This window comes from Ranitomeya imitator, chromosome 1 (assembly GCF_032444005.1).
Source record: "Ranitomeya imitator isolate aRanImi1 chromosome 1, aRanImi1.pri, whole genome shotgun sequence".
Classification (NCBI taxonomy): Eukaryota; Metazoa; Chordata; class Amphibia; order Anura; family Dendrobatidae; genus Ranitomeya; species Ranitomeya imitator.
The window spans coordinates 324,067,355-324,079,471 of NC_091282.1; the positions used below are offsets into that span (position 1 = coordinate 324,067,355).

Below are 12,117 nucleotides of genomic sequence, written 5' to 3' on the forward strand. Positions count from 1 at the left end.
CAAAAAATGTTTCATGCTGCATCATGTGCCAGACAAAGTAGGGTCCAAGTTGAATCCAGACCCTGATCAATAGGTGTTAATCACCAAAAGTGAAGGCGATCCTGATGAGACTCAGATACCAGAGGCGCACGTGGACTGTACTGTGGTGTCAGGGCAGGAGGAGGAGAGTGATTCTCAGGTTGAGGATTGTGAGAACAGAGAGGATGACAATGAGGTTGTAGATTGCACTTAGTGTGAACCAAGAGGAATGCAGCTCAGTAGCTCAGCAGAGGAGGTGGAAGAGAAATATGATGGGGTTACATTGTGGAATCCACACAGACTCGGAGTGCTGCAACCAGGGCCGTATTTGCCACTAGGCACTTGAGGGCACGTGCCTAGGGCGGCGGGATGCGGGGGGGCGCCCTGGAGCTAGGTTTTTTCTTATTTTTTTTTTTTTTTATAAAACTCCGGGGGAAGGATGGGGAGCCGTGCACACAGGGGAGAAGGATGGGGAGCCGTGCACACAGGGGAGAAGGATGGGGAGCCGTGCACACAAGGGAGAAGGATGGGGTGCCATGCACACAAGGGAGAAGGATGGGGAGCCGTGCACACAAGGGAGAAGGATGGGGAGACGTGCACGCAGGGGAGAAGGATGGGGAGCCGTGCACACAAGGGAGAAGGATGGGGTGCCATGCACACAAGGGAGAAGGATGGGGACCCGTGCACACAGGGGAGAAGAGTGGGGAGCCATGCACACAAGGGAGAAGGATAGGGTGCCATGCACACAAGGGAGAAGGATGGGGAGCCATGCACACAGGGGAGAAGGATGGGGAGCCATGCACACAGGGGAGAAGGATGGGGTGCCATGCACACAAGGGAGAAGGATGGGGAGCCATGCACACAGGGGAGAAGGATGGGGAGCCATGCACACAAGGGAGAAGGATGGGGAGCCATGCACACAGGGGAGAAGGATGGGGAGCCATGCACACAAGGGAGAAGGATGGTGAGCCATGCACACAGGGGAGAAGGATGGGGAGCCATGCACACAGGGGAGAAGGATGGGGAGCCATGCACGCAGGGGAGAAGGATGGGGAGCCATTCACGCAGAGGAGAAGGATGGGGGAGCCATGCACGCAGGGGAGAAGGATGAGGAGCCATGCACGCAGGGAAGAAGGATGGGGGAGCCATGAACTCAGGGGAGAAGGATGGGGGAGCCATGAACGCAGGGGAGAAGGATGGGGGAGCCATGAATGCAGGGGAGAAGAATGGGGGAGCCATAAACGCAGGGGAGAAGGATGGGGAGCCATTCACACAGAGGAGAAGGATGGGGGAGCCATGCACGCAGGGGAGAAGGATGAGGAGCCATGCACGCAGGGGAGAAGAATGGGGGAGCCATGAACTCAGGGGAGAAGGATGGGGGAGCCATGAACGCAGGGGAGAAGGATGGGTGAGCCATGAATGCAGGGGAGAAGAATGGGGGAGCCATGAACGCAGGGGAGAAGGATGGGGGAGCCATGAACGCAGGGGAGAAGGATGGGGGAGCCATGAATGCAGGGGAGAAGGATGGGGGAGCCATGAACGCAGGGGAGAAGGATGAGGGAGCCATGAACGCAGGGTGGGAGGATGGGGGAGCCATGCACGCAGGGGAGAAGGATGGGGGAGCCATGAACGCAGGGGAGAAGGATGGGGGAGCCATGAACGCAGGGTGGGAGGATGGGGGAGGCATGAACGCAATGTGGGAGGATGGAGTATAAATATGGAGTATAAATACTGGGCCCTATAAGGGGGACACAGTGTGAGAGGACAGTGTAAAGAGGGGACCGGTATAGAAAGGAGAGGTCAGTGTGAAGAGTATGTACCATAAGAGGGACAGTGTGGGGGTCATATTTTGTGCAGACAATATAGTGAGGGGCAATTTTTTATTTGGGAGCATTATAATGACACTTGTATCTTTAAGGGCGTCATGTGGAGACTTTCTGCAAAAGAGCGGCGAAGATGGAAGTCTGCAGAGACGGCTGTGGATGAGAAAAAACTCATCATGGGATCTGGACAAGATGAAGAAAAGGAGAACGGCTCCAGAGGCGACGTCATCTATCAGGTACCTGGATGTAAATGTTATTTGTGATGCTAACTCTCATGTTTTTATATATGTTAGGAGGTTTAAAGGGACACTGTCACCTGAATTTGGAGGGAACAATTTTCAGCCATAGGGGTGGGGTTTTCGGGTGTTTGATTCACCCTTTCCTTACCCGCTGGCTGCATGCTGGCTGCAATATTGGATTGAAGCTCATTCTCTGTCCTCCGTAGTACATACTGTACCTGCGCTGTACAATCTTGCCTTGCGAAGGCATGTACTATGGAGGACAGAGAATGAGCTTCAATCCAATATTGCAGCCAGCATGCAGCCAGCGGGTAAGGAAAGGGTGAATCAAACACCCGAAAACCCCGCCCCTATGGCTGAAAATTGTTCCCTCCAAATTCAGGTGACAGAGTCCCTTTAAAGGGGATGTCCAGGCTTGTGATGAGTCTGCAGTCATTCTTTGTGACTGCAGACTTCTGAATTCTCACAGTGCACACTGCACGCTGTCAGGATTCTCTCATGCTGGGGATTTACATTAATGCGATCACGTGCTGACTAGACATGCGTGACCTCGGTCAATGAAAATGAACTGAGCGAGGCCGGGCACATCTAGTCGGAATGTGGTCAGAAGTATACAAATCACATACTTGTGCTGACATGACCGTCCACCGGCAAGGGAGAATCCTAAAAGTGTGCAGTGCATGCGTTGTGAGAATTCAGAAGCTGCGATGTCAGGATTCAGCTCTGCAAGTTCCAGTAGTCGTCACATGGACACGTCACTCATATGCGATTTTCAAACTTAGGGTATGTGTCCACGATCAGAATTGCATCAGGATTTGGTCAGGATTTTTCATCAGTATTTGTAAGCCAAAACCAGGAGTGGGTGATAAATGCAGAAGTGGAGCATATGTTTCTATTATAGTTTTCCTCTAATTGTTCCACTCCTGGTTTTGGCTTACAAATACTGATGAAAAATCCTGACCAAATCCTGATGCAATCCTGAACGTGGACACATACTCTTATGGTCCTGTGACAACGAGCTTCTCTTCTGCTTCTCTTAGTTTTTCACTGAACATTGAGAGCATTAGGGAGAGGAGCTCGTGGGCACATGACTGAGTGTGCAAATCACATATGTCCTTGGCGGAGGGGGGGCACCAAAATGAATTCTTTCCCCGGGTGCCAGAAACCCTAGATACACCTCTGCCGGTATGCTACTGCGAGCGGCGATTACCGGTCCAGTGGAGGGAGGTCTGTGCACAGGCAGCGAGGCAGGGACTGAGGGTGTGCACAGAGAGGATGGAGACCCGGAGACTGCCCGTCCCAGTCTACGCCGTAGCCTAGAGCCCTCATTATCATAGGAATATGTCAGTTAATAAATTGCTTTTCTGAAGCTTTATAGTGTAGTTATAGGTCAGGGAGGGTTGGATAGGGATGAGCTAGCAAGGTGCAGGGACAGGTAGTGATGGCTACTTGCGAACATGTGCGGCAATTGCGGTTTTGCACTTACGATGATACATAAAACACTGCTAGCAGTGTTTTTTCTCATTGCTGCAAGTACCGCATTTGCCGGATGGCGGCAAAACCGCAAGTGCCGCACATGTCTGTAAGTCCCATAGGGAATGAATGAGGCCGAACGCAGTGTTGCCGTAAGTGATCCATTACGCGGCAGATGCGGAAAAACTGTCGGATCTGCTGCAAAAGGCGACTTTCACATCAGCAATTTTTGCCAAAGTCACTGCCGATAGTGTCATAGGGCACTAAAAGTGCCTAGGGCAGCAGAAACTCTAAATACGGCCCTGGCTGCAACTATGACAAACACTGCATATCAGCCAAAACTCTGACTGTGGCCAGCAATGGAAGAGTGGCAAGAGTTACCTAACCTGGGCATTTTTTGACACCGCAAAGGATGAACCAGCATATATTATCTGTCAAATTTGCAAAAAAAAAACTCTGTAGAGGCAAATATTGCAATAATTTGATAACTACTTGCAGAAACCGTCACATGCGAGATCAACATGCCTTAGTGTGGGAAACTATCTGCGCTAAAATGCAGACTAGCGGGCCTCGCCAACTCCTGGCTGTCACATCAACCCCATCTCTTGCTTTTTCCTTCTCCATTACTATTCTAAGTCTTCTCACTCAGTCTTCTACAATTGTTTACCCACCATAGTAGAGATGAGTGAGAGCCGGTCAGCTGTTATGGAAGTGGACAGACTGCTGCTTTTGTGTCAACTAGCACAGGACATCTTTCTCAATCCACCATAACACCTCTGCATGCACCTTACTCACAGTCCAGCAGTTTGTCCTGTTCTCCGTACTACACCCTCACTTAGCACAGCTGCCAGTCCTCAGTCCTGAAGTTGTGGTCACGTAAAAGAATGTTTCATCCTACACATGGCAAAGCTAAGAGCTTGAACTCCACCATTTCCAATCTGTTGGCAACGGAAATGCTGCCTTTCTGCCTGATGGATATGGACGGTTTCAGAAAGTTGATGGCCGTCAAAGTCCCCCAGTATCAATTTTTAAGATAGCTGCACCTGCCCTACACTAGTATGGTGCCAACAACATCAGCCATTCCCTGAAATAATCTATGTCTGCCAGGGTGCATTTCACCATTGACACTTGGACTTGCAAAGCGACATTACATCTGGCTAACTGGGCACTGGGGGACTATGGTGGCTGGGGGGACAGGTAGTCTTTTTGCTGCTCCATAAGTCTTGGAATTCCAAAGGCTTGTGGGACAAACCTCTGTATCTAACAGTTCCTTCACTGCTTCTGCCTCCTCCACCTCCTCTAGGGCCTCCAACTGTGCCCTCAGCCTTTCTCTTAATCAGACATGCATTCCAACAGTACAGATAGAATCTCCTCTAATTCTGAATTGTGCAGCCATGACTCACCGCAATCAGGCAGTGTTTAATTGTATATGCCTTGGAGATTGCAGTCACACAGCTCAAGAGTTGTATACAAATATCCTGGCTGAGTTAAGGTACCGTCACATTTAGCGACGCTGCAGTGATCTAGACAATGATCCCGATCGCTGCAGCGTCGCTGTGTGGTCGCTGGAGAGCTGTCACACAGACAGCTCTCCAGCGACCAACTATGCGAGGTCCCCTGGTAACCAGGGTAAACATCGGGTTACTAAGCGCAGGGCCGCGCTTAGTAACCCGATGTTTACCCTGGTTACCAGTGCTAATGTAAAAAAAACCAAACACTACATACTTACATTCCGGTGTCTGTCCCCCGTCGCTGTGTTTTCCTGCACTGACTGTGAGCACTGGCTGGCCATAAAGCACAGCGGTGACATCACCGCTGTAATCTGCTTTATGGCTGGCCGGTGCTGACAGTGCAGGGAAGCAGAACGCCGAGGGACACAACAGACACCGGAATGTAAGTATGAAGTGGTTTTTTTTTTTACATTTACACTGGTAACCAGGGTAAACATCGGGTTACTAAGCGCGGCCCTGTGCTTAGTAACCCGATGTTTACCCTGGTTACTAGTGAAGACATCGCTGAATCGGCGTCACACATGTTGATTCAGCGATGCCTGCGGGAGATCCAGCGACAAAATAAAGTTCTGGACTTTCTGCTCTGACCAACGATGTCACAGCAGAATCCAGATCGCTGCTGCGTGTCAAACACAACGATATCGCTATCCAGGATGCTGCACCGTCACGGATCGCTAACGATATCGTTGTGAAGTTGGTCAGTGTGAAGGTACCTTTAGAGCAAAGGCTGTCTCTACTAAACCTGGAGCCAGGGAAGGCCATGTGCAATAACGGTGGCAGCCCTATGCTGTGGCAACTTCACATACGTGACTTGCAAGGCTCATTTCTTCAAGTTGGTGGTACAGCAATTTCTCCACCAGTATCCTGTCCTTGATGCGCTGCTGCAGAATTCACAGTTGCTGTGTGCTCCCTTAAAGGGAACCTGTCACCCCGAAAATTGCGGGTGAGGTAAGCCCACCGGCATCAGGGGCTTATCTACAGCATTCTGTAATGCTGTAGATAAGCCCCTGATGTTACCTGAAAGAGGAGAAAAACACATTAGATTATACTCACCCAGGGGCAGTCCCGCTGCTGGTCCGGTCGGATGGGCGTCTCTGGTCCACTGCGGCGCCTCCCATCTTCATTCCAAGACGTCCTCTTCTGATCTTCAGCCACGGCTCCGGCGCAGGCGTACTTTGTCTGCCCTGTTGAGGGCAGAACAAAGTACTGCAGTGTGCAGGTGCCGGAAAGGTCAGAGAGGCCCGGCGCCTGCGCACTGCACTACTGTTAGTGAAGGTGCAAGAGCCGAAGAAAAAATGAGGGAGGATGAGATGATGGACACATAACATTCAGGAGAAGAAGAGGATAATGATCGACTCTCTGTTGTCATGGTTTGAGGAATGGGGCAGAAGAAGCAAGAGTGTTAACCCGCGACCAACACACCATGAACTTCAACACACCATAAACTTGGGCCTCATTGAAGTGACCAATACATGACCTCCTTCTTGCTGCATTGTCTGCAACATGATGCCTGCATTCTTAGTGTTAGAAATAGCCCTTACTACTGGATCTCCACTCTTTTAGATGCACGGTTCAAGGGTAAATATTGCCAGATTTTTCCCTCCCTGGAAAGGAATGTGTGCATGCTCGAGTATTGAAACACGCTTCTAAATAATCTTAAGAGCAGCTTTTCCTAAGACAGCAGTGAGACACACAGTGTGCATCCCAGTTCTAGACATCCAACCCCAGGAACATCAAGGTGTCATAGCAAAAACAGCAGCAGCAGCAGCAGCATATGCAGCATAAGCAATTTCTGTGAGTCATTTCACACATGTTTAGATCAGCCCGTGCACTCACAAAACAGAGTAAAAGTCTGACACATTGTGAACGACTGGGGAGGATGGTGCAGGAGTATCTGGAGCTCAATATCAATGCCATCGGAGTGAGGTTTAGAACCTTTTGCATTTTGGTCCTCAAAATTAGAATAGTGTCCTAAGCTCGTCTCTCATACCTTGGAGGTTTTGTTATGCTCGGCAGCCAGCGTTCTCTCAGAACATGTCTTCAGTGCTGCTGGTGGTATCCTGACGGATTAGCGCATCTGACTGTCCCCTGAAAGAGTAGACCACCTAACTTTCATCAAAATAAAAAAGTCATATATCTCCAACGACTTTTGCACCCTAGTCACAGACTGGGCAGACAAGGCATTGGTGTCATGTTTAGTGACATGCATTGTCCTCACGGTTTTTAGATACTGGAAGATCGATTTCTCCACAGGACAGGATCCTATCTAGTTAACTGACAATTTCTCTTGCAGAACTGTTAGGAACGGCTTCTCTGCACTGTCACACTGAGAATATGGAACCAGCAAAACAATATGGAAGTGTGACTTCAGCAGCCAATCACAAAAGATCTTGTGTCATGACGTTGATTGGCTGCTGGAATCAACACACATAAAGTTAAGGGGGGAAAAAAGCACGCTGTTCTACTAACCGCTCCACACCCCCTCCCCTCATCAAACACGTCCCTTGTACCTCCTGCTCATCATACAGCACCACTATCCTAGCCAAAGTAATACAAAAGCATTAGTGGAAAAGCAATGATTTTCTGAACTATGACAGAATTTTTGGGTAAAAATGCTTGGGAAACCAAACACGAATCCAAATGTGCTACATTCGTGCCGAATTTTAAATTGGCGAACGTTTTCCAAACAAGTTTGCTCATCTTTAGTTAACGTTGTCCAATGATGGAGCCCACCTGTCAGGAACATTAAAGCTATTATAGGAGCCATTAGTGTACTCTAATATCACTGAAATCAGTAAGATCCCTTCAGTAACAGTTCTGTCATGAACTTCTTTGCAGTAGGAAAACAAGTCTCAGTAATATCATCTCAGCAACAATTACGGTATCTTATAGATTCCATACTATGAGAGCCAGATTGTCCCAGCAGGATGTACTCACTCATTGAGGCAGCAACTCTCTGGTGACACTGAGATCTAGCATCTTTAGAGCTACAGTGTTCAGATATCTGGGAGCACATGATGTAGTAGCAAGATCATCCTCTCATATATTTAAAGCGGAGGTGTACATCTCTTGGTTAAATGGTTGGTCCTCAGATGTTGTATAGCTACAGAATTATCTCTTCTCCTCACACACAGAGCTGTTGAGCTGTCAGCACTCACTCTGTGCCTCTGTTTTCTGTTATTCAATGTCAGGCTTTCTGTAACCTATAATGGAGGAGCAATCGCACTGGACCCTTTACCCAGATAGCTCCGTCCTTTTTTCTCAACTTGGTCAGCCATTCATTCTCTTTCTCTACTTCTCTTTTTCCATGATTGAAGAGGAGCAAAAGCTTTTGGGACTTTTAGTCCAGAGAAGATCAGCAACAAAATAATTCATGTCTGCTGCTGCGAATGACTGCTTTTTCCCAGCTGCAGCAATTTCATTACTTGGTGCTTGCCTTGCAGAAGTCACACATGTCCTGCAGCAGATAAAATGAACAAAGACCATAACAGTCTGAAGATGTTTAATGACTTCTGTGGGAGCGATTTCTATGCATGATCGGTAAATTGAGCAGAGGTCATTTTGAATTACCCGTGTATACTCCAGTATAAGCCGATCCGAGTATAAGCTGACCCCCCTAATTTTGCCACAAAAAACTGAGAAAACTTAATGACTCAAGTATAAGCCTAGGGTGGAAAATGCAGCAGCTACCGGTAAATTTCAAAAATAAAAATAGATACCAATAAAAGTTAAATTAATTGAGACATCAGTATTAAGTGTTTTTGAATATCCATATTGAATCAGGAGCCCCATATAATGCTCCATACAGTTTATGATGGGCTCCATAAGATGTTCCATATTAAAATATGCCCCATATAATGCTGCACAAATGTGGATTATGGCCCCATAAGATGCTCCATACAGATATTTGCCCCATATAATGCTGCACATGGCCACATAAGATGCCCCATACAGATATTTGCCCCCATATAATGCTGCACATGGCCACATAAGATGCTCCATACAGATATTTGCCCCATATCATGCTGCACATGGCCCCATATAATGCTGCACATGGCCCCATACAGATATTTGCCCCATATCATGCTGCACATGGCCACATAAGATGCTCCATGTAGATATTTGCCCCCATATCATGCTGCACATGGCCCCATAAGATGCTCCATACAGATATTTGCCCCATATAATGCTGCACATGGCCCCATACAGATGCCCCATACAGATATTTGCCCCCATATCATGCTGCACATGGCCACATAAGATGCCCCATACAGATATTTGCCCCCATATCATGCTGCGCATGGCCCCATAAGATACCCCATACAGATATTTGTCCCCATATCATGCTGCACATGGCCACATAAGATGCCCCATACAGATATTTGCCCCATATCATGCTGCACATGGCCCCATAAGATGCCCCATACAGATATTTGCCCCCATATCATGCTGCACATGGCCACATAAGATGCCCCATACAGATTATTGCCCCCTTATAATGCTGCACATGGCCCCATAAGATGCTTCATACAGATATTTTCCCCATATGCTGTTGCTGCAATTAAAAAAATAAAAAAATTACATACTCACCTCTCCGGCCCCCAGCACTTGCTATAGTCACCTGCTCCCCGTTCCACCACTGACCGCCACTGTGTCTTCCCATCCTCTGCACCGACGTCCAGGCAGAGGGCGGCGTGCACTAATCGCGTCACCGCGCCCTCTGACCTGAGCGTCACTGCGGAAGACACAGCGGCACCAACGGTGGAACGAGGAGCAGGTGAATATCGCGCACTGCCCCGTCATGCTTACCTGCTCCTGGCACGGTCCCTGCACGTCTGTTCCCCGGCAACGCATTTTCTTCCTGTAGTGAGCGGTCAAGGTTACCGCTCATTACAGTAATGAATATGTGGCTCCACCCCTATGGGAGGTGGAGCCGCATATTCATTACTGTAATGAGCGGTACCATGTGACCGCTCACTACAGGAAGAAGCTGCAGCGCTGGGGAAGCAGGGACCTGCAGGGACCGCACCAGGAGCAGGTGAGTATAATTAGACAGCCCCAGCTCCCCCTCCCCTGCCGACCCCTGGGTATGACTCGAGTGTAAGCCGAGAGGGGGACTTTCAGCCCAAAAAAGTGGGCTGAAAATCTCGGCTTATACTCGAGTATATACGGTAATCCTTTAAGTAATAATGAGATTACTACTGAAAAGTGATATTCACAGAAATGTCAACTATAATTCTTAACAGTGGCCAGGGTAAAAATAGCAAGTTTTCAGGACATTTTTTTTAGCTAGGTAGCGACATGCACAAGCAAAAATTATCACACACAATTTTAAAAAATATGTATAAGCATCATAAAACTTTAACTTTAAAGACTACGCCATTTTCTAATAATGCATTTTCTTAAATAAGAATGATTTTAGTATTGCTCTTTTGTTCTTTTCATTACAATCGATGATCTTTATACCCTGCATGAGGAAGTGGCCAAAAAAGGATGTGAACTTCAGAATTCATTTTAGTCTGATGGGAATATAGCATGGTGAATAACAGCATGGTGACCTTCTTCATTGCCTTATTTTTTTTACTTATACATAGCTTTCATTTTTTCATAATTAGCCCCATGGTTCATATTATGTTGCGCAGCAGTGATGATCATTAAGTAGAATTGTGGTTTACTACAATATATAAAGAATATTAATTTAGGATCTATCTAATCTCTCTCTGTACAAGCTGACTCAACCCATGTGCTCCATATCCCAGTACCAAACAGATGAACAGCACTATTGTCAATGAATTTATTATTTTGGGGTTTAATTTGACTCCACATTTGAGAATTTTTGTGTTTTGTCTAATATTTATAGGTTACACTGTCACATTGATGGGCAATTTTATCATTTTATATTTAGTCTTTTCTGACCAAAGACTTCACTTTCCTATGTATTACTTCCTGTGCAATTTAGCTGCCATGGACATCTTCTTTATTAACACTGTGGTTCCAGGTATGTTAAATGGATTTGCAAATGAAATATTCCACATTTCTTTAGAATTATGCCTCACTCAGTCATTTATTTACTTTTTAGTTGGAACTGCAGAATTTCTTCTTTTTGCAGTAATGTCGTTTGACCGATACTTAGCTATTTGCCGCCCTCTACATTACACTATAATTATGCACAGACAGATGTGTATTCGGCTTATAGCTGGAGTGTGGCTTGGATCATTTTTCACCATTGCCTTTCCTTTTATTTTAATATTTAATCTGAATTTTTGTAATAATTTAATTGATGATTTCTTTTGTGATCTTCAGCCTCTTCTTGACAATTCTTGCACAGATACAACTCTGATTGAATTACTATCAGCTGTTGGTGTATGCTCATTATATATTTCTGTACTTATTACAATAATCTCATATGTAAAGATAGTCCTAGAAGTACTGAAAATTAATTCAGATGATGGAAGAGTAAAGACTTTGTCCACTTGTTCTTCCCACGCTGTTGTGGTCACACTGATATACAGCAGTTGCATATTTTTATATGCCAAGCCATCACAAGGTCATGGAGCTAATTTTAATAAAGAAGTTGCCATCTTGAACACTGTAGTGGTTCCTTTGCTCAATCCTTTTATCTACACACTAAGAAATCAGACAGTTAGAAAATCGTTCTCTGATATTTTACAGATCGAAAAACAAAAATAACATGTAAAAGTGATTATACACAGTCTGTTAGTTGGCAAACCTGGAGAGGTGAATGGCACTACGGGGAATTTCCTAAGATGGCATATCAGGCAGCAAACACACATATTCTTACAATCCTGATGGTATAGGGTTCAGCACCATTGCCCACCTGTAAAACCAAAAGATTTGGTCAATCTTCATGAAAGCATTTTTTTTGTTGTTTTGTTAAATAGGAGTGGTTGAAGATAGTGCTGGCCAAAACTAGCATCATTTTGATGTATAGGTCTTTTTTAAAAGCTGGTATACAAAATACAATACTAGGGTTTACCGTGTAGGTTATCAAGGTTATCAGTCTGCCACATTAAAGCTATGTGCACACGTCAG

General features: G+C 46.4%; 1 protein-coding gene across 1 annotated transcript; it reads left to right on the top strand.

Moving 5' to 3' along the window:
- The first annotated feature begins 11,028 nt into the window (after window positions 1-11,028).
- LOC138663964 (olfactory receptor 6M1-like) lies at window positions 11,029-11,754 on the top strand. Its single transcript, XM_069750390.1, has one exon. The coding sequence runs from the start codon at window positions 11,029-11,031 to the stop codon at window positions 11,752-11,754; it is 726 nt and encodes a 241-aa protein (XP_069606491.1).
- The last annotated feature ends 363 nt before the right edge of the window (window positions 11,755-12,117 follow it).

Coding starts and splice junctions, on each gene's coding strand:
- LOC138663964 (XM_069750390.1), top strand. CDS start 11,029: ATGGACATCTTCTTTATTAACACTGTGGTTCCAGGTATGTTAAATGGA.